The sequence below is a fragment of the Microcaecilia unicolor genome, chromosome 11 (assembly GCF_901765095.1).
Source record: "Microcaecilia unicolor chromosome 11, aMicUni1.1, whole genome shotgun sequence".
NCBI classification, from domain to species: domain Eukaryota; kingdom Metazoa; phylum Chordata; class Amphibia; order Gymnophiona; family Siphonopidae; genus Microcaecilia; species Microcaecilia unicolor.
In genome coordinates this window covers 57,487,655-57,514,394 of record NC_044041.1, presented here as the reverse complement: position 1 = coordinate 57,514,394, position 26,740 = coordinate 57,487,655, and the positions used below count along the sequence as shown (strand labels likewise).

Here is a 26,740-nt window from a genome sequence, read left to right as displayed (position 1 = left end):
TAGTGTGAAAACCCCATTGAAACGACATGCACTAACCTTTTCCGATTGCCTTTACGCAGGAAAAAGGCAGGAAATCTAACGAGAGGTCTGGACCTCTCGTTAGGACAGCTCTGTGCCAGGAAAAATCATTAAGTGAAAAAATAAACAAACTTTGAGCCAATCCCAGCGCATTAGCAGAGCTAAAAGCGCTGTGATTGGTCCAAAGGACGTCAGAAAACACATCAAATAAAAAAAGGATCAGGAGGGGGCAAGGGCGCTCATCAGGAGCGTCCTGTATGGACGGCTTTGCCCCCCCCCCGCTGCTCCCCCCCCCCCGAAAAAGCAAAATTCTAGCAGCCCCGGCCCCCTCCCTTCCTCACTACTCTGTCTCCCCTCAGCTCCGCCTCCCGACATCCTCCGCCCTGTGCCCCGTCCCCTCTTGGGGTCGTCACCCGCCATTCCCCTCCTCCATCGGGCCCCCCTCCCTCTTACCGGGCCCGTGCAGCGCCTCTCTCCTCTGTCTGAAGGCGCTGCACGGGCAAGAAGAAAGCTGATGCCTGCCTTCGCCCAGCTTCTGTCGCGCGTCTCTCTCCTCTTGGGCCCGCCCCTGTCTGACGTCGGTAACCTACGTATGTTACTGACGTCAGACAGGGGTGGGCCCAGGAGGAGAGAGACGCGCGACAGAAGCTGGGCGAAGGCAGGCATCAGCTTTCTTCTTGCCCGTGCTGCGCCTTCAGACAGAGGAGAGAGGCGCTGCACGGGCCCGGTAAGAGGGAGGGGGGCCCGATGGAGGAGGGGAATGGCGGTGACGACCCCAAGAGGGGACGGGGCACAGGGCGGAGGATGTCAGGAGGCAGAGCTGAGGGGAGACAGAGTAGTGAGGAAGGGAGGGGGGCCGGGGCTGCTAAAGGTACGTTTGCTTTTCTTCTTGCTTTTTAATTTAGAATGCAGGGGGAAGTGGGGCGGGGGGAACGGCGACCACGGGTGGGGGGGGGGCAAGGACGGCCATACAGGACGCTCCTGACCAGTGCCTTTGCCCCCTCCCGACCCTTTTTTTTAATTTTTGTTTTGATTTGGGAGCCATGTGCTTGTGATTTGACTGTGTTTTGACTGTTTGTGGCATGCGCAGAGCAGCTAACATAACGCTTGGCTGCTCTGCGCATGATTTGGGGGCCGATTAACGATGTGTATTGTGATTCTTTGATACATTGTACGTTTCAATACCAATCTCAGCATGTGTGACTTTTTTTTTTGGTGCATTTTTCGTTATTTTAAAATCGTTAGGGACTTTAACGATTTAGATTTTTTTTACGTTTGGTTGCTGCATCTGCCTCATAGTACATAGACTAGGAACGGAATCTACAATGAAACCTCATTTGCAGGGTACTGCTCTCTCTATTGGATATTTGTACAGAAGCACTATCGGCCTCTTGATATATCTTTACGAAATACTCCTGCATTGATGCTGCCTCTTCAGCAGATTCTGTTTTGCAGCAGCTGTTTTTATTTTAATTGCTTCGAGTCAACTCACCACCTCCTCCACTTCTAGGAAACCGTCCTACTATTTATTATCTCATTTATACCCCACATTTTCCCAACTGTGTCAGGCCCGATGTGGCTTACATCACATTGTAAAGGCGGACGCCAATACAGTAAATTAAGCTAATACATCATGTAACCTACTTAAGAAATAAAGGAGAGAATGTGTAAGAAACGAAAGGAACAGGGAAATCAGGGGAGAGAAGGGAAGGGTGGATGTGTCCAAAATTGCATGGAACATTCTTTTTCGGACTGCTCCCTGTTTCTAACTTGGAAGGCTTTAGCTGTGTGGCTAGATGATCTCACTGTCCATGGAGAAAAAAATAGTTGCTTACCTGTAAGTAACGGTAGTTCTCCTTGGACTGTAGATCATCTAGCCACAGATCCACCCAGAGTTGCCGTCAGCTTTTTGATTAACTAAGGCAGTGGACTGAGCGTGCAGTATATACATAGCGGCGGGAGCTCTTTTGAGTTTTCTGTGCTTTGGAAAAGCCAGGTCACTGACGTCGCTGTGGAGTCACTTCACCTGTGTGGCTAGACTATCTACTATCCAAAGAGCACTATTGTTACATGTAAGCAACTATTTTTAAACAGACTTGAAGCCGACTCTCTTGCTTAGAAAAAGCCAGTACTTTCTAATTCCGCGGCAACCCAGGCACCCCCCCCCCCCCCCCCCCCATATATCCCAGAATCCTTTTTAAAACTGTGCGTTCTGCTTCCGGTGCACGGCTTTAAATAACGCGGCCTTTGAAGGCAATTCTCATTGGCTACTGAGAACTGAAACACTACACTATCGTAGTCCAATAATCTCGCCTTTCGTGTCCCTTTTACTGTACAACAAATCAAGGCTTGCCGGGCCGGCGGCTGGCGCCGTTTGATTGAGCTGTGAGTGTGGCTTTCCTCAGAGAGCGACCAATCGCATGGCTCTTCGTATTGCACAGCCTGTGATGATTGGTCGGGCCGGCATCCTGCTGTCGACTCGTGATTGGTCTTTTGCCATGTTGTAGGAAGTACGTGGGCGGTGATGTCCGCTGTGAGCAGAAGAAGAAGTCGTCGGGAAAGCAATGCGGCTGTCGGGCAGGTTCCGGCCGTTGGTGCCGCTTGTGGGTTTGTTGTGCTGCTGCTGGCTGCAGGTCGAAGGGGACACTGACCTGGAATATGTGACCTGCGGCTCCGTGGTGAAACTGCTGAACACGCGCCACAATGTCAGGCTGCACTCGCACGACGTCAAGTACGGATCCGGTGAGTGGCGGGAACCTGGGTTGAAGCGAGCGGGCGGGGGAGAGGAGAGCTGGTGGCGAGGAGGAATTGATGAGGGAGGGTGTCTGTAAAGTACTGCGAAAATATTTAATAGTTGTAATGGGAATAAAGGAAGGGGGAGGGGTGAGGGAGCGACGTGAAGTGAAAAGCTGGAGGAAGGTAGGGCCAGGAATGATGGGTGTGAGTGGAAGCGAGAAGTTCTACGTACTGAACCTGTCACTCTTACTATTACGCCGATTTGGCGTGGCCTGTTCAACATGTGGCCTAGGGTAATAATTGACCCTTTTATTATGGTCATACTATAATTGTAATTCATTTATGACCCATTAAGGAATAGGTATGGGGGATGACAAGGGGGTCCTGGAAGGTGAAAAGAATTGAGGTTGCCAGTGGAAAGGTATCCAGCATCAGAGCAAGAAATTAACCCAGACTACAGGTAGGGCTTCTGTTAAGTATTTATATATGGTAAATTCATGTGTTTATTTTCCAGCTAATTACCAAATACCAGTATGTAGCAGTGTTGTTCAATGGAATCAAATATACGTTTAAACAACCGAGGAAAAACAAAAGTAGAGCCTTATGGTAAACGCCATTTATTGGCCATTTATTTACTTGCGAAGAGTGATCTGCGTCTTTTTAAAGACAGCGCTGTCTCTCTGGTTCTTTTAACCAACACATTAATAAATTCAAAAATCAACCAAGACTCCTGAAGCAGGCACTTTGCTGAAACACCGTGCTATGTCTTTACCAATAAACTCCAAGCTAAATTATTTCATCCCCCTTGAATCCTTTGGCAGCATTGTGTTGGTCACACTACTATTTGGTTTGTGTCTCCATTCTGTTTTGTCTAAACAACTGAGGAGTCAGCCTGGAAAAGAGCCATAAATAGACTGGAGGATCCATGGCAGGCAAGTTTAGGGATGTTTTGTCAATGACAGTCAGTTAAACCCTAAAATCAGGCATATTTTTAGAAACGTACCCACATGTATATAATACAATTTACACACACATTTTTGATACAGATGTATTAATGGATTTTAGAAACCTAATTGTATGTGGAGATCATGCCTGGTAGACATTTCAGGGAGGGTGTGTTTGCAGCATGGCCTGGACAAGACTAAAATTTACCTGTGTATTCCCATTGTAAAATGGGTAATACACGTGTTTGGGGAAAAAAATCTGTCGGGCTTTACAGTGCCTCAAAGGCATGCTTAAGTTTTTAAAAATTGCTCATTTAATCCAGGGCTTTACATGGTAGAATAAGGGAGTCATTCTTCTCAATCCCATATAATTTTATTTATACCTCCATAATGAAACCACATTAAAATTGTGGCCTTGCTTCTTAATTGGCGGCACCTAAATGTGTGTTTATACCATAGAGCAGCACCGTGTGGAAGCTGTCAGGCTTGTACAAATGTATTTTTCAATGTGTATTTGTAAAATGACTGCACCTGCTGGCAAATGCACGTGCACTCCTTCAGGTAGTTTAGAAAGGATCTCTGTTGACAGATCCTCTTCTAAAATACCAGTAGCACTGAGTGCATCCCCCCTCTTCCCAGATATTCAGAGGATTTTAAACCAGCCAGACCTGGCTGCTGACCATTTAAATAGCATGTTTGCACTTAATCACTAATAATCAGTGGGAGATAACAGGTTGTCTCAGCTGAATATTGCTGGCTGGCTATATCATATGACTCGCATAAATAATTGTGCCATCTTTAACTGATAAAAAGGTAACTGGTTAGTGCTGAATATTGGCATAATCAATTAACTTTTTAGCAGTTAAAAAAAAAACCCAAGGTATTCAATGCTGGTTGCTGGAAACTGCCTATCATTGAATATCCGGGCTTAACACCACTGGTGGACATCAAAAGCACTGCCCACCACCTGCTGAATATTGTGCCCATCCTGTCCTGATGTCCCATCGCTATGTTCTGTGTAAAATGGGGTTTCACGTATGGAAGGAAGGCAGAAGAGGTCTTGAGAAACCTTGGGGAGGTGGGCAAAAACCCTCTTTTTAGATTTTGCATGGAATGCAGACTGAACTTTGCCCCCCCCCCCCCCACCCCCACCTTGTGTGATAAGAGTTCAGCCCCCTTTTAGGCACACCAAAGAATACTAAATGCATATAATTTGGTAAATTTATCTGCAGCCTTATCTTGACAGCCCTGTTCTTTGGACATAGATCCATCCAGAATGTGGTATCTAAGTTTTACAATCTATGGTTTCTTTCTTGTATTTTCTTCTTTTGAAACAGTAATAAGGTTTATATGGTGATTTTTGTTAGAAATCTAATGTAATTTCACATTTTTGCTTAATATAATTTTATCAAAGGGAGTGGGCAACAGTCTGTAACTGGCATTGAAGCCTTAGATGATGCCAACAGCTACTGGAGGATTCGTGGGAAAACAGATGGTGCTTGCATGAGAGGAGCACCTGTCAAGTGTGGGCAGGCTGTGAGGCTTACCCACGTTAATACTGGCAAGAACTTGCACACTCACCACTTCTCTTCTCCCCTCTCCAGCAACCAGGTACTGCCAGCCTTCCCTGCCATTCGTGTATGCTTTGTGTTAATTTAAGACGAGTTACTCTTAAGTGGCATAAAAACAAATGAGCCTGTTTGTGAAGTTGCACTAACTTGTTAATAAATAGGCCCCATTGGGATAAATGGGGTCTGACTAACAGTGCATATTATCAATTTGTGTTTTGATATATAGGCCATAGAGTCAGTAAAATACATATATCATGATGTAGTAGATGGTGAAAAAAGGCCATGTGATCCAATCAATTGTAATGCTTGTTCCCATTGCTAAGGATTTATCCCAGTTATAAAGGAAACCTGTATCAGACCAAACAGTTATAGTACAACTTCTACTCTTAAGGTGGTCATATATATATATATATATATAAAGAGTTCTGCTTACCACAGCATAGCTGAGGGTGGTAAGCTGCTCAGATGTGCTTTATGGCAGTTAGTTATTGATGTATTAGTGAGAATAGGTTTATGGAAGAGTTTGTGTGAATGCGGTTGAATGATCTGGGGTATTTAAGTATTTGTTAAACGGATTAAAATATTTGAAAATAAAGTAGAAGTTGTACTATAACTGTTTGGTCTGATATAGGTATCTATTAAATTACAGTTATTTTAGAGATTAAAACCTAGGTGCATATAGAGTTATAAAGGAAAGAGATCTTGCAAGCAGTCTTATCTATGATTAAGCAAGTTCCACTACCCCTGTTTTCATTCATATCCAGCTCCCCTTATCCCTCATGTGTAAATTGTACAACTTATGAATAATCTTACTAGCCACTGTTAGTAGCATAGCTGTTGCCTGAACATGACCTCTGTCTGCTTGGCCTTTCTGCCCAATACTCCTGCCACTAGTGTACTGCAACAAACCAGTCAAATGAAGTGTACATAACCTGCCAGATATACCCAGCTGCTAGTCTGATTCTCTTCTTATGGCACTAAGCTGAATAGCTTCTGTTACTAGTGAGCTCCTTAGGTCCCCATGTAATCTGTCAGGCAAGTCTGGCTGTAGGAGCACTGTATCAATTAGGACTTCTGGTTATTACTGGGCAGAACAGCTGTTAGTTAATTCTGTCATTACAGCCTTTCAGACACAACTGGCTGTATAATTGCATGCATTTCCATTAGGCTCCTAACATTTCTTGTTACTTAATTTGCAGTTAATTTCATTCTGACAACCCCAGTATTTATTGAATCAGCTTGTCAAAAGCTCAGTCCTCAAGGGCTGCAAGCAGGCCACTACATCCATTGCATGCAGGTCTCTCTCATGCATATTCATTAGGGATAGCCTGAAAACCTGATCTGCATTTGATTGATTCACTTTGTTTTTTGGCCTTTTCAACCAGTGATCCTTTGTGCTTATTCCCTGCCTTCCTGAAGTCGGTTACTATCTTAGGGCCTCTTTTATCAAGCTGCGCTAGTGGTTCTTGCATGGCAATGCCAATGGAGCCCATTCAAAATGAATGGGGGTTGTCGGCATTACTGCACCAGGGCTTCGCTAGCTCAGTTTGGTAAGAGGTCCTTAGTCCCTTCAGCATGCCTCAGGAGGACATTTAAGGCATAGCCACCTTTCGCATGAAAAAATATTTCCTGATGTTTGAGTTCAATATCTTGGAGCCTCATATGACTCCTTGATCGAGGAATTTCTTTTCTTGTGCATTATTAATACCTGTCAGGTATTTTGAATTATCTCTGTTGTGTACTTAGATTCATATGTCAGTTTTGGGGGAAGATAATGCCTCTAGAACTGAACAGTCGAGTGATGTCTCACCAGTGACCTTGCAACAGTCACTTCATTATTTTTTCTTACTAGTTAATGCCCCTCTTTATGCGACGTGGCATCTTTCTGGCTGTGACTCACTGCTTCATTGCCTTGAAATCAATAGATCTTATTACTTGAGTCTCTCCCTACTTTGTGGACCTCAGTATCTCAGCATCTTCCTCATTGCATGCCACTCTTGATTTCTGTACCCCAACTTTATAGCTCTACATTTTTTTTTAGTTAAATTAGCTGCCAAGCACTCAACCACTCCTCAAGCTTTCAGAGATTATCATACCTTCTGTGTCCTCAAGGGTGACCTCCACAAAGATAAAGCTTCGCCTAATCCTCCACAATATTACAAAAAACCCATGAAGCACTCTACTCTTCACCTTTCTGCCTGCCTTCTTTTCTCATTCTCTTGTCTGTCACTTAACCAGTTTCTAATCCAGCTCATCTTAGGTGCCATCTCTAGATTGCGCAGTTTATTTATGAGCCTTCTACATGACTTAAGTGAAGTTTTTCATATGGTCCGAGTGTACCTATCCACAGTCTATCCTGGTCAAATTCGCCCAATCAAAGCACTCACACATTTTCAGACAGTTTCCATATAATAAACCCATGCTGCCTCGGGTCTTGTAACCTACTTCACCCAAGTTGCCTTGCTAGTCTTTCCTTCAGAGTATACATTAATTTTCCCATCATCAAAGTCAGATTAACCAACCTTTTGTTACCATTATGAAGGACCATATCCACCTTCTCAAGTTCCAAAAGACCTTTTTCAAAGATCTTTTCAACAGGTCTAACCTATGCATGTTTTTTCCCACTGCTCCAACGTGGCTTTGCTTTCAGCCTCTTGTCTGTTGTAAAGGGTGAAAAATCTACTCCTGTACCATACGTACTCTTGCTAACAGTTCTTAAGAGGCTGGCAAGATTTTTCCTTTTTCTGGCAAATCTCGTATGGTTTTGTTTTTGACTTAAAATGCTATAGTAAGAAAGCTGCTGTGTACTGTACCATTTTCTCACTTGCTAACATCCCTAACTTGTTTGTTTTGGCAGGAAGTAAGCGCCTTTGGTGATAACGGTGAAGGAGATGACCTGGATGTATGGACAGTACAGTGTAGTGAGACATACTGGGAACGGGAGGATGCAGTGCGATTCAAACACGTAGGAACAGATGTGTTCTTGACCATAACAGGAGAGCAGTACAGTCACCCCATCAGAGGCCAGCGTGAAGTTCATGGAATGTCCACCCCTAACAATCACAATTACTGGAAGGTAACGGAGGGGGTGTTCATCAAGCCAAGCACAGAACCGGGGGCTAGCAAACATGATGAGCTGTGAGAGCCTGTCGCTGCCTCCAGGAGAAGGGCGGCTGTGCTTCCAGCTCCCTCCAGCACTAACAGGCGTGCACTGGATTGCAGGAGCTGGGTCAGTTTCAGTGACCTCAAGGACAATGAATAAAACACCTTTATGGAAACGTTTTGTAAAGATCTGGTATAAATGTTCTCCTTTTAGCTGTTAAGAGTCCTTTCTGACAGTACTTTTTAAACTGAGCAGAGACTGGGGACATTTTAGACTGAGCAGAGACGGGGGACATATATGGAAGCTGTCCTGTGCACACCACTGTTTATCACCTGGTTTCATAGAGTGAAGGCAGAGCCTTACTGACTAGTTGCATCTTCATGTTTATATCTTTTGTTCACAATAAAAGAAACAGAATTGAGCCTTCACTTGGTGCCTGGGATGAAGAGTTTAGCTGGTATTGGAAAATGCTCGTCTGGGTGGCAACTGCTGGGAGGATGGCCTCTTAATTTTGGGGCAGTCAGCAGTTCAGTCCATGGCTTGCATTCTATGGTGTGTATATGTGAGCCAATTGTGTGTAAACTGTTTTGTTTCTGTGGTGGAGGTAAATTGGGTAATGTCACACCTGAACATGTCCCATTTTGGAATACGTGTGTGCTTTTTTTTTTTTTTTTTTTATCCTTCCGTTTTCATGGCACCAAACATGTTTCTCAAATTTCTGTCCTGCCAGTTTCATGTGTCCAATTAAATATGTCTTCATTATCATTACTTAGTTTACTTGGTGTCTGATAAGAGAAACATTTTGTTTATACATTTTTATTTATTATAGAGTGTTTTCACTGCAGACACAGTGCCTATTGTGATTTGAATGAATGGGTGTTACAACCTGACCAAATGCAAATGAAGAATCCCTTGTGCTTCTGCTTAGGGGATATTTTTCCCCTTTCTTTCTTTTTTCTGTATTTGGGACAAAATGTCTTTTTATAAACCTCCTTTTTGTAGTAGCTGTGTTTTTCAGTTAGATAACTAGTCCTTGGCTTTCCACAACAGCTTGTGCATAGTTTTTCTGCTAGTTCTCTGTATTTGCAAACCAAAATTGGTTGTAGGAGGAGCTTATATCTTCTACTGATACTGTATCAAACGTTTCAAACACATGGTAGGTTTGCACATCATTTGAGGATGTTGGTTTTCAGATCAGTTCTGTTGACCCATTTGCCCCATGTTAATTAAGGCTTGCTGTTCATGCTGAGTACAATAAATACTTTTAGTTCTAGTTTTGTCTAGTGCTCCCTCTGGAATGGTAGAGGCTGAAACTATTCTGTACATTTAACTTCAGTCCTAGGAGGCCAAACCACTTTTGTACCTTCCTTATGGTGATAACGGTTTATTTATTTTTATTTATTATTTGCATTTGTATCCCACATTTTCCCACCTCTTTGCGGGCTCAGTGTGGCTTACAATAAGATATGAATAATGAGAATACAGTTGTTACAAATTGGTTATGGGTTACATTGTACAAGTTATGCGAGATAATCAAATTATCATTAGGAATATCACAATGGGACATCAACATTGAGTCCTTGGGAGGAGACAATGGGAAGCTTAAGGGCAGTGTTAAGACACAGAGGCACATGGTGTACATATTTCTGTAAGTATATGTATGAGTAATGTGGAATTAGGGGGGTGAGAGATCAAAAGTGGATGTGTGATGCATTGATGTAAGTGAGTGTGGACTCTATGTGTTTTGTTTTTTTCCGTAAATTGTCTCAAACAGATGGGTCTTCAGTAATCTGCGGAAGGATGCTTGTTCGTGGATTGCTCTTAAGTTGCATGGCAGTGTGTTCCAAAGCTGCGTGCTCGTGTGAGAAAAGGTTGACGCGTGTAGCGTCTTGTATTTCACGCCCTTGAAAGTAGGGAAATGGAGGTTGAGGTATGTTCGGGAAGATCTCCTAGCATTTCTGGGTGGTAGGTCAATCAACTCGGACATGTAGGCTGGGGCTTCGCCGTGAATGATCTTGTGGACTAGTGTGCATACCTTAAAGGTGATGCGTTCCTTCAGTGGAAGCCAGTGTAGTTTCTCTCGTAGTGGTGTTGCCCTTTCATATTTAGTTTTCCGAAGATGAGTCTGGCTGCTGTGTTCTGGGCTGTTTGAAGTTTCCTCAGTGTTTGCTCTTTGCAGCCTGCGTATAATGAGTTGCAGTAATCCAGATGGCTGAGGACGAGGGATTGCACTAGGTTACGAAAGACGAATCTTGGGAAGAATGGTCTATCCTTTTCAGTTTCCACATGCAGTAGAACATCTTCTTAGTTGTGTTGTTTGCGTGGGTTTCAAGTGTTATGTGGCGGTCGATAGTGACTCCAAGGATTTTTAGCGTTTCTGAGATTGGAAGGTTTAGGTTTGGTGTATTTATCGCGTTGAATTCGTTAGTGTTGTATTGGGAGGTGAGTACCAGGCATTGAGTTTTTTCTGCATTTAATGGTTAGTTTACCTATGCAAAATTTGTGAAATGCATTCTTTTGACAGCTCATTTTTACAGAAGGAAGTGTGACTTTATAAGGAACAGCTGGATGTTTCAATTAAGGACTCCTTTCCCAACACCACACTAGGGATTCCAGCTCAGCAAAGAATTGAATGGGCTTTATTCGATTTGCTGCACCAGGATCGCTAGCACAGCTCTGTAAAAGGAGCCTAAGTAAATTGGGGGAAAAGAAAAAAAGGAAGGGTTTATTTTGAAGGAAAACATCAGTCTGGGGATGTGTGAGAGAGAATGAAGGTCAGAAGCAGGCTTCAAAGTCAGGGTTTTTGCTTCCCAGCCCACTTCTTTAAAGTAGTGGACACTCTACCTTATGTTTGTTTTACAGGGAGAAATATTTATGCATTGGTTAAATTAAACATAGTGAGGAATTGCAAGCCCAGCTGCACCAACTATTAAATACAGTGCACATGGCATCTTAAATCATTACAACCAAAGCCTATCATGGTGTAAGAAACCTTGGTTGTCATAGTGGTCCTGTGCTATTTAGTGCTAGGATTGAGACAAATTGCACTAGTCTTTGCTTCCTCATTGCTCTCAGGCCCAGGACTGGAACAAGAGCCACTTACATAGGTCTACAGTGCTTCTGGGTTTTCATTTTTCATATGTAAAAGTTATTGTATTTAAAACATGGTGGTGCCTGGCATTGTTTAGAGGAAAAAAAATAAAACATGTAGTCTATTAGCAATGGCTGTGCCAGCTAAATAAATAAGGCTGTTAATTGTCATTCCCAAAGTTGGGTTTGAAACTTATTTTAGCAAGTTGAATTCCTATGTGTGTTAAAATTTGCTTGTGTGTTCTTTTTTGGTGGTAAGTTTTTGCTTTTGTTATAATTGTAACAAGCTGTCCTGCCCCAGGGACCAGCATTCCACAGAGACAATTATGTATTGCTGTTCTGGATTTTGCTGTTGTCAGGCCACTTGCTGTCAATATTATTCAAACCACAGTGGAATAGGATAGGCATGTTTCTGCTGCTGAAACATAAGTTCAGTCGCTCTTAAGGGAAATGAGTATCATGAAACTATTGAGTACAAATTTAAAACAACTTGGAGAACGTGTTGGTTATTGAGTGAAAAATAAAATGATCTGTGGAATTTGTTAGCAGAAGAGTAGGTTAAGGTAGCTAGCGTAGTCAGGTTTTAAAAAGGTTTTCAGGATATCCACAATGAATATTTGAGAGAGTTGCATGCACTGCCTCCATTGCATGCACATGTCTCTTGTGAATATCCTGCAAACCTGACTGGCTGGGGTGCATCCAGGACCAGGTTTGGGAACCACTAGACTTAGCAATGGTAATGCCAAGAATGAATACTGAGTCTTTTAGAGGCAGTGGAATACTGTTAATGGATGGAAGACAAATAGGGGAGGGTGGGGGGAGGAGAAGTCCCAAGAAAAAAGTATGGCATCGGTCCTTGAAGAATGTAACTTTAGGACTTAATGAGCCAGTTTACTGTGGTGGTCAGCTGAGATAAAACAGGAGAAAGAGTCACTGCAGTAAGAAATTGAATGTCGTCAGCATCTTTAAAGTATGAGAAGCAATGATTGTATTAAGAGTGCAAAGGATTCAAGATAAATGTTAAACAGTGTAGGTCTAGGGATAGATTCCTGTGGGACACTGCATGGGAGAGAGTGAGAAGCTGCCCGATGAGCTTTAAACCAACCAAGCAAGCAAGCACTGGTGGTTGAAATATTTATGAAATTATGTTTAAATTTGTTTTTATTTTAACATGGCGACAAAGCAATACATTGCACATTGTAAATTGCAGGCCTTCAATCTTCCACAGGGGTTCCTGGGGCTAACATCTCCCAGCTGTGTGTTTACAATCATCACTGCACTGCTCAATTGTACAAAGTTATACCAGTATGTATTGTGCTCTCTATTCTAATCCCTACCCTCCCTAACCCACCCTCCGTCCCTTCTGAACTTTCCAATTAAAAAAAATTATTATAAAGTTTATTATGCAAGAAGGGGATACAACACATTTCCTATATTAGCTGCAGTCAGTTCAGTTTAACTCATCAGGCACGTAGCCGATTGCTAATGTCAACCAAAATGGCTTTCATGTTGCTATGAGCCTACGGCCTTGTATGCTGTCCAAATCGGAGATGCCCAATCTGTCCATCCTCAACTGTTCCATCATGTACATTTTCCATCGCTGCAAGCTGGGAGAGGAGGACTGGAGCCAAACACGCAATATTGACTTGAGGCCAAATGTAACTGAATATCTGAGAAAATATCCAAATCCTCCACTGAAGGATTTCCCCTCATTTCATTGTCCAAATAACAACACTGGGGTGACCTGCACGTTTTGGTTCCACCACCTAGATATTTTTATTAAGGAATCCCAAAGTTCTTCACGAGCTTGCAATGCCAAAACATGGGCCCAAGATGCGCTCCTTCCCCCCCCCCCCCCCCCCCAAACCCAGCCTGCCTCGCCCGGTTTGGTGAAATAAACAGTCTCTTTGAGCGAAATCAAAATAACTTGTTGGTGAATTGACCTAATAGAGGTTTGTAACATGATGCAAGTTACCTCAATTCCCAGATCCAGAGTCCAAGCAGATGCCATTTCTCTATAGTGAATATCTGGTGTGTTATCTTGTAAAAATCTGTGGTGGAATGATAAAGGCACTCTCTGTATTCCCCCCCCCCCCCCCCCCCCCCCCCCAAGGTAAGGGCCTCAGAAAGGACCTCCTGTATTCAAACTTAGGATACTTTTGAAGAAGTGAAGGACAGCTTGAATGATCCTTAGAAACATCACTGAGGGGTCCTCTTACTAAGGTGCACTAAAAGGATTAGCACACACTAAATGATAAGACACCCAAAGGAAGATAATGAGCGTCTTAGTTAGTGCACCTTAGTAAAAGGACCCCTGAATGATGTGTCACCTGTATAGGTTAACACAAAAATATATATTAGAAACCAATGCTCTAATAATACACAAATCTAGGAATAAAACAGAAATAACTACACTATTTTAACACAATAGAAATGAACAGGAAAAAAAATTAAGAGGGAAAAAAAAGTGCAGGGATGCGATGACTCGTACACACCCTCATGGATGTGGAGGGGCATTTTTGATATGACGTCTAAGTCCAACTTTGGAAGTTTTGCTAAAAATGTCTAAAAATCAAGTAGTAAAAATAGCCATTTCAAAGCAGACAAAAGTCTTTTTTTTTTTTTTTCCCGAAAATGGCTATTTGCTAGATGTTTGTGTGCTCTGTGCGTTTATCTTTTTGGGCCATTTTTGGAAGAAAAAAAAGTCCAAGTGAAAAAAACGCACAAAATCAAGCCATTGGGATGGAGGAGGCAGCATTGTTAGTAGACTGGCCACACAGACATCCCAGGACAGCAGTGGGGCACTGCAGTGGACTTCAAATAAATGCTCCCAGGTACAAATCTCACCATTGCTCCCTCCTTATCTTGTCTACTGAGCCTCCCAAAACCCACTACCCACAACTGTACACCACTACAATATCCCTTATGGGTGAAGGTGGCACCTAGATGTGGGTACAGTGGGTTTCTGGTGAGTTTTGGAGGGCGCACAGTTTCCACCACAAATGTAAAAGGTAGGGAGGTATGGACCTGGATTCATTTGTCTGCCATGCACTGCACCCAGAACTAGACTACTTCAGGGACCTGCATGTTGCTCTGATGGACCTGAGTATTACATTAGAGGATGGTAAATGTTTTAAATCTCATTTTAGGGGATGGGAGGGAGTAAGGGGATGTCATCCCTTATTCCCTTCAGTGGTCATCTGGTCATTTAGGGCACCTTTTTGTGCCTTATTCGTTATAAAATAGGTCTAGCTCAAAATGTCTTAGTTTTAGTCCTGTATGGTTTTGATTTGTTCCATTCTGGCTGAAAAACATCCAAGTGTTAGGAATGCCCAGATCTTGCCCTTAACATGCCCCCTTGTGCTTTGAATGCAGTTCTGACAGACTCTGTAGAAAAATGGCTAAAAATTGGTTTTAGAAGTACCAATTCGGATGTTTTTGTAAGAAAAATGTCCAAATGCAGATTTATGCCACTTTATGGATGTTTTTCTCTTTTGAAAATGAGTCCCATAATCACCTAAATCTATTACAAAAATATGACTCACAAAATACCTTCAAATAATACAAAAAGAGTGATGGTATCTCTCCTAATGCATGAAAGCTCCAGATTGACTTTTGTTAGTGCAGTGTACAGTTGAAATGTGAACCAACCACACATTTAAAGATGACTCTAAGTCTTATGAGCCAGTATCGGCCTATATCACATTTATCTTTGGCAGTACATTTGAAGAGAGAGATCAGTACATGATCAATTTTTGGTCTGTTGAACAACAGAAGCTGTTATAGCCACACCAGTCATGATTTTATGCTACCTGTACCACAGAATCTATTTTGTTTGCTATACTGCCCTGGCAAGCCAGAACACTGTAACTCATTTTTTTTTTTCAAAACTAAGCAAATTTGCAGGATGTCTTTTAGTTAACTGTGTTTCTTAATATGGAAGCCATTTAACGATTGGATGCATTTTCAAGCCTGTAGCAAAAGTCCAAAACACAGCATCTCTTGGAAAAATGGGAGCTATATTAAGCCAGAACACAGTATTGTATTAGTTTGGTCAAGAACTACATCATGGGCATTTATGCAAAGAAATCAGCTTTTTGGACTTTTCTCATATTTACATTCTCAGCAATTACTGTGTTTTGGCTTTTCAGGGCAGTATAGTGAATGAGATCTAGCCCTGAGTGGAATGCAGGACTGGGTCTGCTTGACAATAGTGATCATGATATGATGAAATTTGACTTCATAACTAGAAACATGACGGCAGATAAAGGCCATATGACCCATCCAGTCTGCCCATCCTCTGTAACCCCTAATTCTTCCTGTTCCTAAGTGATCCCACATGTTTACCCATGCCTTTTTAAATTCTGGAACAGTCCTTGACTCCACCAGGAGGCCATTCCACGCCTCCACCACCCTTTCTGTGAAATAATACTTCCTTAGGTTACTCCTAAGCCTATTCCCTCTTAACTTTGTCATATGCCCCCTCATTCCAGAGCTTCATTTGGAAAAAACTCTCTTCCTGTACATAAATGCCCTTGAGATATTTAAATGTTTCTATCATGTCTCCTTTCTCCATCCTCTCTTCCAGCATATACATGCTAAGGTTCATAAGCCTGTCCCTATAATTTTTGCATTCAAGACCGCTTACTAATTTCGTAGCCACCCTCTGGACCGACTCCATCCTGTTTATATCTTTCCATAGGTGCGGTCTCCAGAACTGCACGCAGTACTCCAAATGGGGCCTCACCAGAGACTTATACAACGGCACTATCATCTCCTTTTTCCTGCTGGTCATGCCTCTTTATGCACCCAAGCATCCTTCTGGCTTTGGCCGTCGCTTTTTCTGTTTGAAAGCTTTAAGGTCGTCAGACACAATCACCCCCAAGTCCTAGTCTTCCTTCGCACACTGAAGCACTACACCCCCTATACTGTACCATTCCCTCGGATTTTTGTGACCCAAGTGCATGACCCTGCATTTTTTGGGACTAAACCTTAGTTGCCAGATATTAGTCCATTCCTCTAGCTTCGATAGGTCCTTCCTCTTGTCATTCACACCGTCCAGGGTGTCCACCCTGTTGCAGAGTTTAGTATCATCCGCAAAGAGACAAACCTTACCAGACAGCCCTTCTGCAATATCACTCAAAAGAGCCGGCCTTAGGACCGATTTCTGCGGTACTCCATTGACAACATCCTTTTCTTCAGAGAAAGCTCCATTTACCACCACTCGCTGTCTCCTACCATTCAACTTCATCTACAGTGTCAGCAAAAGGGTAACTAAAGCTAAAAGGAGCAGCTGCAAAAATTAGGAGTTTAAATCAGCTGTGGACATTGATTTATATATTTCAACGATTTTTATTGATGACAAAACAATACAGCAACATTATACAACCATCTGGCAGTAGCAAAAGTGCATCCACAAAATACATCTGGAGTGGTCCTATAAGTACATGATGTCATCAAATTATAATTCACTTTTATGGGGGATGTAACAAAATAACACCAATTATCAACTATACCAAAATGGAAAGTCAAATTTCCAGTGATTACAAAAATGCTCCTTCCCATTAACAATGACCCTTTCCACCCTTCTGGAACCCCCCTACCCAACTCCCCACCCTCTCCCTCCCACCATCCTAATCTTCTCACCCCATCCTCCCAACAGGTGGACATTGATTTAAAATATCATCTTGGAAGCCTGGACCACTTTTTATTTATTTATTTTTAATATTATTTAAACTCTTAGTACAATAAATATAAACAAATTTAAAGAAAACAATCTAGTCCACATCACTGGAGAACAAAAGGAATAATAAAGGAAATAATACCGTCTTAAGAAACCAAGACTAAAACAAGTCACAATTAACTAGGAGTTCCTAAATTATTAACCGGCCCATGATGATACTATTTATTCTCCCTATCCAATATCAGTCTCTCCAATTGCTCTGGTTAAAAAAAAAAAAAGCATATTTTATATCCGCTATAGTAACTAAAGCACTTTGAGGAAAATTTCAAGAAAAAAAAAGTAGCACCTAATGCTGACATTCTAGACAAGTTGAAGACATTGTTTCTGCCTTGGCTGAGTAACCCTAGATACATCAGGAAAAAACTGAATATTCCCGCCACAAAACAAGAAATCTTTTTCTTTAGAGACAATGTCATCTTGAGAAATCTTTCAAAAGGCAGTCAAATTTTCTTTCTCATTAACCTGATGTGACAGTACCTCTGGAGTAGAGAGTGACATGGGGGATGGGGACCCGCAGTAACTGCTGAGACAGGGTGGGGATGGGGACCGAGCCTGTGGGGATGGAGACAAACTTTGTTCCCGTGTCATTTTCTAGTTTGAAGCCTGTTAATGAACTGGACTGTTAATTATGTTTGAGTGATGCAGAAGACGATATTTTGATTTTTTGGGGGGAAAACAAGGAAACATGCTGACCACAACTAGCAAAATTTGCATGGGGGATCCTGTAAATTCCTGCTACCAGTACATCTTCTAAGAAGACATCTTCTATTGCAGTAAGGACTGTGTAAGACTGGAGAGCTAGACTGAATCCTGAGATTGTTGATGATTTAATCATCCACAAATTACTTTACAGGGCATATTTCTCCCCTGCTAGGGCATACAGAATGGGTTGTATTTTGTACCCCTGTACATTTTAACAGGGTAGATTAGGATTCCTTGGAGTAGTAGAAGTCTGTTGGGGCTGGAATGGAAGAGGGTGGTGGTGGGATTATTATAGTTGCTCATTTTTATTGTTTTCAATTTGTGAATTATAAACAATAGCTGCACAGCATATTCCATTTTCTACTTTAATAAAAGATTTAAACATAAAATCATAAGTGTTTGAGGCTTCTGCAGATGAGGACAGAGAATAGGTTGGGGATGGAGACGGAACCTGTGGGATGGGGCGAGGACGGAGACAGCCTGCGGGGATGGGATGGGATGGAGATGGAGACAGAACCTTAGGGGATGGGGTGGGGATGGAGATAGAACCCACTCGGACGGGGTGGGTGGGGTTTGTCCCCATGTCATTCTCCAAGGTCGATTCATTCCTGGGCCTTACTCAGAACCTTACTTAGCAGGTAATAATATTTAGGAAAAATCATTGTATCAACATTAGACAAGAGTAAGGTTTCTTTGAGATACTTCCTCAATAAGATCTCTGTGGATAACAGAGAACAAGCAGGAAAATTAAGAAATCTTCAATTAACAGCCCTAAATTGATTTTCCATTCTTTCAATTGTCTATGCAAGTACAAACCATCCTTAATAGCAGATGTTTCCACTTGCTGTATCACATTCATTTGAGATTCTAACTTCTTCCGAACAGTAGCAACAGACTGAATTTTAGAGTCCAACGCATCCACTTTAAAGAATACTTGAGAAAATTCACAGAGCCTTTGTACTGGATCACTTAACATTGTCCCAGTACGTCTAACCACTTTCCAAATGTCCAATAATGTAATTTGAGAAGTTCCAGGTTCTTTAGCTGGAGCTTCTACAGGAAAAACCACTGCTTTTAGAGACTGACTGACTGAGAGGAAAATCCTGCTTTCGACAAACTCCCAATAGGAGAAGTTGTGGAGAAAATGGGAGGATAGGGGGAAAATCTCTCCCCCACATTCAGAGAAATACCTGGCTCATTCTCTGCAGCCAGTGGAGAAGGAGGAGCATTTCTATTCAACACAACCAAATGTTTCTCAATAGGGCTAGGGGCAGAAGGAGTGCTTGCATCCAGATGTTTAATTTTAGCCTTCCTCGTCCCCATAATATATTTAAAAAATGAAAACAGTACCTCAAGCACAAAGGAAGACGAGCAGCCATGAGAAGAAAGGGGCAGAGTACCTTGGTCCACCAGGGCTCCAAAGGAGCGCACAAGGGGCCTGGCATGCCTCTTAGGGCACACCCCTTTGACCACGCCCTGTGGCTGTGCTGCAGGCAGCAGCTGACTTAAATTTCTGACACCGGTTCCATGCAATGACATGAGTGGGACCAGGGATGACCTGGGAAACTGGTGTAGCTTCGGATGACAAATGCTCCCAGCTCTTGCTTCTCTCCTCTCACTTGACCCATGGAAGCAGCTGGCTTAAATCTCCAACACTGGTCCCCGCTGTTGACATCAGTGGGACCACGAATGACTCAGGAAACTTTCTGGTGCGGCTTTGGCTGACAAAGATTCCCGGTTCTTGCTTGTCTCCACCGCTTTTTTCAAAGGAGGAAGGAAGGCCAAACGACACCCAGAGTGGTTACAAGATGAGGTGAAAGAGGCTATTGCAGCCAAAAGAACATCTTTCAAAAACTGGAAAAGGGATCCAAATGAAGAAAATAGAAGCATAAGCCCTGGCAGGTTAGATGCAAAGCACCGAGAAGGAAAGCGAAAAGAGAACTTGAAAAGAAGCTTGCTGTAGAAGCAAAATCTCATAATAACTTTCAGGTACATTAGAACAGTGTTTCCCAATGACTATGCATAAAGGAGATTTGCATATAATGGAGGCAATATATACTAATAAATCTTATACATATTCATTGTAGAAGGAGTGGAGGAGTGGCCTAATGGTTAGTGTAGTGGGTTGCGGACCTGGGGAACTGTGTTCAATTCCTGCTGCTGCCTGATGGTAAGCAGTGGGTTGAGATCCTGGGGAACCAGGTTCAATTCTCTCTGCAGCTCCATGTGACTACTTAAACTGTGAGCCCACTAGGGACAGACTCAGTACCTATAAAATGAAACTGTAAACTATTTAGGTCTAAGCAGTATATAAATACTTAATGAATATCCTGAAAACCTGACTGGCAAGGGGGTATTCCAGGACCCACGCTGCATTTCTGAGGGTTTTTTTTTTTTGCAACTACATTCAAAGCAGTTTACATATATTCAGGTACTTATTTTGTAATAGGGGCAATGGAGGGTTGCATGACTTGCCCAGAGTCACAAGGAGCTGCAGTGGGAATTGAACTCAGTTCCCCAGGATCAAGGTCCACTGCACTAACCACTAGGCTACTCCTCCACTGATTCCATTAGCAGCAGAAAGCCTCTGAGGGAGTCAAGGGACTGTTAGTACTTCATAACCCAGCCCTTAGGGCACATCCAGTCAGATGGGTTTTCAGGATATCCACAATGAATATGCATGAGATATTTGCATACCAAGGAGGCAGTGTATGCAAGTCTATCTTATGTATGTTCATTGTAGATATCCTGAAAACCTGCCCTGCTAGATGTGCCACAAAGACTGGATTGAGAATCAGTACATTAGATCATCAAGGAATAAAAAGAGCACTCAGGAAGGACAAAGCCATAGTGGGGAAACTAAGGGCCTGATATTCAAAGTGATTTAACATGCAAGAGAGGCTTAAGCCCAGTTAGATTGCTTTCAAATGCCTAAGTCATTGATTCCCAAACCTGTCCTAGGGAAACCCTAGTCAGTCAGGTTTTCAGAATATCCACAATGAAACACTCATGAGATTGATTTGCATGCACTGCCTCCTTGGTATGCAAATCTATGTCCAAATTGTTTTGGGTGTACACTGCCTTGGGTGAATTTCTTCAAAATGGCAGTAAATAAATCCCAATAAATAAATAACCTCAGAAATACTGTTATTACACATCTTTAGATCTTCACCCACTTTACAAATGTTTATGGTTGTTAGAGGAAGAAATAGAGCAGTGAGAGTTACTGAGCTGGTGCCAGAAATGCCCTGCTGAGGTGGTGAGTAACCACTGTCCCTAGGCAAGGATGCCTCCGCTTCCCTCCCCTCCCCCCACCTCACCTCACCTCACTTCACCTCACCTCACCTATTTTCTACCTTCTCCAGTTCAGGCACTCCAGCTCATTCCACAGGTAGGGCTGTCCAACAGAGAAGCTTAGCTTTACAATCCTTATGGCCAGAAACTGGGTTTTGATCAACTCCTTCATCCTTGACTAGGAATTTTAAAATGTTTCTAGATTAGGTTCCTTGGCTGCTATTGGTTGATAGTTTGTATATTTATAATAATTATTATTTTGATATAGATCACATCTTTTGATTGGTAGCTCAAAGCAATTACATTCTGGTACAGTAGGCTTTTCCCTGTCTGCACCAGGCTCACAATTTATGGGGCCTATGTACTAAATAAAATACTATGTTGATAAGAAAAATACTGAGCAAAAAAGGCTCTCGGGCCCTTTTACAAAGCATCGGTAAGCCCAACGTGGGCTTACCGCACGCTAAATTGAAACTACTGCCAGCCCAACACAGCTGCTGGCGGTAGTTCTGGCGTGAATGTGTTCCATTTCCGATGTGCCGGGAAAACAATTCCTAGCATGGCACTAACCTGGTGGTAATCGGGCATCGCCGCAAGCTGCCCGGTTACCGTCATCTCAGTGGGTGGCCGTAAGTGCTCCCCACCTCATGGCCACATGGTAAGAGTTATCTTGCCGCATGGCCATTTTTGGGGGGGGCTTTTACCCGCTGCGGTAAAAAAGGTTCTGGTGCAAAACAAAACTGGCCCCTGCCGCTACCACAGGGCCCTTTTTCCTGCTGCTTAGTAAGAGGATCTCTCAGTTTCTGCTTAAGGCAATAGACGGGGAGGTGACTTGCCCAAGATCACAGGGAGTGGCAGTGGAATTTGAACACCGCCACTAAGCCATTTTCTCCAGATATATATGTATGCACCTTTGTCCAGGCGGTACTTAAGACGCACTTCATTAATAACACTTTCACCTTTTATTACTATAATTTTGGTTTTGCATCCTGCAGAACAGAGACATGTTCAAATCTAGAGGATCTCTGGTCTGAACTTCCATGGAACGTGTGGTTCACAGAGGTAATTTTTTTTAAAAATAATTTTTAAAAAGATACTGGATTGGGGCCAGTGCTGACTTCTATCAACACCTTTCACTTTTGGCACAATAGAGAAATGGAAGAAAGCGCCGAAAGGCTCCAGGTCAGTAATCCAGTGTGAACTGGAAGAACCAACTAATGCTGGGTTTTGATGAGGGAAGGCAAGTTCTCCAGTCACTATCCCTTAATCCCCAGGCAAGAAATAACAATTCCATATCAATTTATCTGTAAACAATACTGTAGTGGGGATATATTATAAAAATGTGAAAGAGGGAATTGGGTTTCATCTTTGGAGTTCTTTACCTTGAGTTCTTTCCCTAATTCCTTTTTTGCAAAGTCCTTATTGTCAGTTCCTTCCAAACCATGAGCAACACTGAGCCAGACCTCAGATTTTCACTCTTCTCCAAGCAATATGAGGTTTCCCAATAGCAAAGTGCTCTATAGCTCTCCAAACATTGTAGAACAGTTTAATGCAAATAAAATCTAAAGTAGAGGCCGACCGAATTACAGTTTCAGTTACAGTGCCAAAACGGGCACAAAATCCTTTTTCTGCCCGGTTTTGTTTTCGGTTTGTCTCCTTCCCTTTCCCTCTGAACAGGAGTTGTCTTTTCTCCTTGTCCACCTATAGGTGCCCCCTTTGGCCTATCTTTAAAATCCCTGGTGGTCTAGGGGTATAGTCAGGGCAGGAGTGATCTCCAGTTGCTCCTGTCCTTGCTGGCTCTGCTCCCAAAACGGCTGACATGACCTGTAGTGGCAATCTTTCAAGACTGCCGACGCTTTTGATGCAAAACCATTTAGCAGGAATTTAAGTCTGTAAATGTCAGAAGATAAGCTCCTTAGGAATTAGCCTCTTTGTGGAGATATGACATCAGCTGTCGCTCCAAATGTGGCGCAAAGTCAGCCATTGTAAAAGCACTGTGGCTTTTAGTTGCAGTTTTCGTTAGCTGAGGGCCATGTGAGTGGAGGTAAAATATGCTCTTTCACTATTTAAATTATTATGTATATTCTGACTTGGATACTATTTGGGTGATTCTAAAGAATTTCCAGGCTCTGTTGGGTATGATGAAGATGCAGTGTTTTTAATCAAACTTGTGGCGTGCAGCAGTGGCGTAGCAAGGGGGGGCGGGAGGGGCGATCCGCCCCGGGTGTCAGCTCAGGGGGGGGGGTGCTCCCTGTCAGCTTTCCCCCTCGGCGAATCAACACCCCCCCGACCAGCTCCCACACCCTACCTTTAAAAAGAATATCGGGAGGTGAGGCGCAGCGCCTTGCGCCTGCCCTGCACATAAAGAAATGTGGACCGTCGGGTCTTCCCTCGCTCAATCTGTCCCACCCTCCGCTGACGCAACTTCCTATTTCCGCAAGGGCAGGACAGAGAGCGAGGGAAGACCCGACGGTCCACATTTCTTTTACGTGCAGGGCAGGAGCGAGGTGCGAGGCGCTGCGCCTTGCCTCCCAATATTCTTTTTAAAGGTAGGGTGCGGGAGCTGGTCGGGGAGGGGGGAGGGGGTGTCATCGTGCTGCATCCGGGGGGGTGCAACGGCGAACAGCCCCGCCCCGGGTGGCAGCCCCCCCTGCTACGCCACTGGCCTGCAGAAGCTAGATTTCATAAGAAAGGAACCTGCAGTGATTGATTTCAAGTAAAAGTAATGCTCAGCGTATAGTGTTAGTAGAGAAATGATATTACAATGAAATGAAGTTCATATATTAGAAAATAATGTAAGAAATGTATTGCTGTTGATTGTAATTTTTCAAAGCATATAGTCCTCGCAGTCAATAACATCAAGTGCTTTTTTTCTGGATTATGAATCAGGCTGATATAAAGTCCACAGTATAGACCAGTGTCTGGACTCCTTTACACTATTTTAATAAGAATCTATATTACATTACATCATAGTCAGCACTTGTAGGCTGCACGTACCGAAATATAGTTCAGTGCAGCTTACAAAGAAATAGGGCAAACTTCTAAAGTAACCAAGCTATTAACAGTTATTAGCAGATCAAACCATTAAACTTATCACGTATGGTGTTTGACTTACAAATTAAACAGCCCTAAAACTTACATAAGATCAAAGCCATAGTAGTCCTAGTTCAGCATAGTGCAAACTTCTTGAATAACCAAGTTTTTAGCAACTTTCAAAAAATCATATAGTTAGACTCATAGGACTAGATTCTATATATCATACCTAAAAATTTGGAGCCAAAATGAAATTTGCTTATGTGCATTCTATAAAGTATGCCTCAGTTTAGGAATACTTTATAGAATAAGCCTAAATTTACATGCAGTTTACAGAATACGCTGAGTGCCCATACGTGCAACTAAATTTAGTCACAGGCAGTTACACCAAGTAAAACCTAGTGTAAATGCCAATGCCTAAATTAGGCGCGGACCAGGTGTATTCCATAACAACGTGCATAGAATTTAGAAACACCCATGGCCACACCCCCTTTTCAACTATGTGACTTAGAATTTACATGCAGTACGTTATACAATATGCCTAGACAGTCCTGCACATAAATTCTGTTTGCCAATTAGTTTTCAATAATTGCTTGTTAATTAGCAATTATCAGCACTAATTGGCCTGTTAACCAATTAGGTAATGCACATTGTTATGGAATAAACTTTGATTTCCGTATGGAAATCTCGGAGCGATATATAGAATCCAGGGGATAACGTATATTCTTTGGCAGCGTATTTCACCATTTTGCTGCTTGATATGGAACAGTTAAGGTAGGGTTACCATACGTCTGGTTTTATCCAGACATGTCCTCTTTTTGAAGATACTGCCGGCATCTGGGTGGGTTTTGCCAGTCTGCCCATTTGTCCGGATTTGTGGATGAACGGGCAGACTGGCGGGCGTACAGGTAGGCAGGCCTCAGGGTGTCTTATTCTCTCCTCCTCTCCTTTACCTTATAGTAGTACCCTGGTGGTCTAGTGGCCTCTTCAGGGCAGGAAAGAGCCCTCTCTTTCCCGGCCAGTGCAGCTGTAGACCTATCCTGCTCCCAACGCTGCTTCAAAATGGCTGCCAAGAATTCAAGCAGCGTCCTTGTGAGACTTCCAGGGGTGTGACAGGTGGGTGGGGTGGAGTTTGATAGGGGTGAGGTGGGGTGTGATAAGGGCAGGGCAGGGTGTGGCAGTGGGCGGGGCAGGGTTGTGATGGGGTGAGGTGTGTGTTCTCTTTATTCTTCGGGCAGATATGGTAACCCTAAGTTAAGGAGACTTCCGTCTTATAAATTATACATCGAGGTGAAGGAAACTGAAGAATCAAATAATGTCTAGAATTGCTGACGCAATTCTTACTAAGTATAGAGATTAAATGTTGGGTTTCTTGATATGCCTAATCACAGTCCATAGCTGCAGTCTACTCCTGAAGAAGCCAAAACACGGCCTGCATTGAGTGAACAAGTTTGTCTGGGACTGTGTTTCTACTTGTTTGTGATCAAGACTGAATATACAGTATTTAACAAAGACATTGTTTCCACCACTTTGGATCATCCTGATATTTTATTCCTGCCCCTTTTTGAGGTTTGCTAAAAAGAGATTAAATTTGCTATATAAGTGATGCTTGGCCATATAACATTTAAAAAACCCAAACATCATAACTTAAAAATTACAAAACAATGGCCTGGCACTTTCAAATTTAGTAGTTTTACATATCAGTCAGGCTGCTGTGTTCTGTAATATCTGTAGTTGACATTGGATAGATGCATTACATCAATTATTAGTGTATTTCAATTTGTGGTACAGACACTAATAATGGCAGATTTGGACTATTGCAAAATCAAACATATAAACGGCGAGTGACCGTACTCACTCGCAAATGCGCAGTAGAGACTTCCCTCTCTGCCCCGCCCCCGCTTCAATACGTGATGATGGGGGCGGGACAGAGAGGGAAGTCTACTGGCATGCTGCAGACGTTGGAACCACTCCCCCTCCCCCACTCCCCCGGAGTCGCCGCCGCCCCTCCATCTGGCCCGAGCACTGTGAACTTACATCACCACGCAGCAGCAGGCACATCAGCAAAGCTGCCATCGGGCTTCCTTCTCTGCCTTTGTCCCGCCCTCGCCAATGTTACGTCACACGAGGGCGGGACACAGGCAGAGAAGGAAGCCCGCCCCGACGGCAGCTTTGCTGATGTGCCTGCTGCTGCGTGCTGATGTAAGTTTACAGTGCTGCTTGGGCCGGGTGGAGGGGCGGCAGCGGCGGTGACTCCGGGAGGGGGGCTTGGAACCCCCCCCCCCCATTCCAAAAGTAGCCTGTTTTCACGGGCTCAACGGCTAGTTATATATATATATATTGGATATCATGCATCTATCTGACGTCAACTAAAGACTTATCATGCTTGATCTTAATCAGTTTTAAATACCAAATGGGAAACATCTCAATGCTACTTTCTCTTGCTACTTGTGCACAGTTTGGGTAAACATAAAAAGCTGATAATCAAGATTTTATTTTACACGTT

The 26,740-nt window shown here is 43.0% G+C and overlaps 1 protein-coding gene across 1 annotated transcript; it reads left to right on the top strand.

The window, feature by feature from the left end:
- Positions 1-2,515: 2,515 nt before the first annotated feature.
- On the top strand, positions 2,516-9,140 carry SDF2L1 (stromal cell derived factor 2 like 1). Its single transcript, XM_030219356.1, has 3 exons — positions 2,516-2,760; positions 5,113-5,309; positions 8,127-9,140. The coding sequence occupies exons 1-3, from the start codon at positions 2,583-2,585 to the stop codon at positions 8,409-8,411; spliced, it is 660 nt and encodes a 219-aa protein (XP_030075216.1). The 5' UTR covers positions 2,516-2,582; the 3' UTR covers positions 8,412-9,140.
- The last annotated feature ends 17,600 nt before the right edge of the window (positions 9,141-26,740 follow it).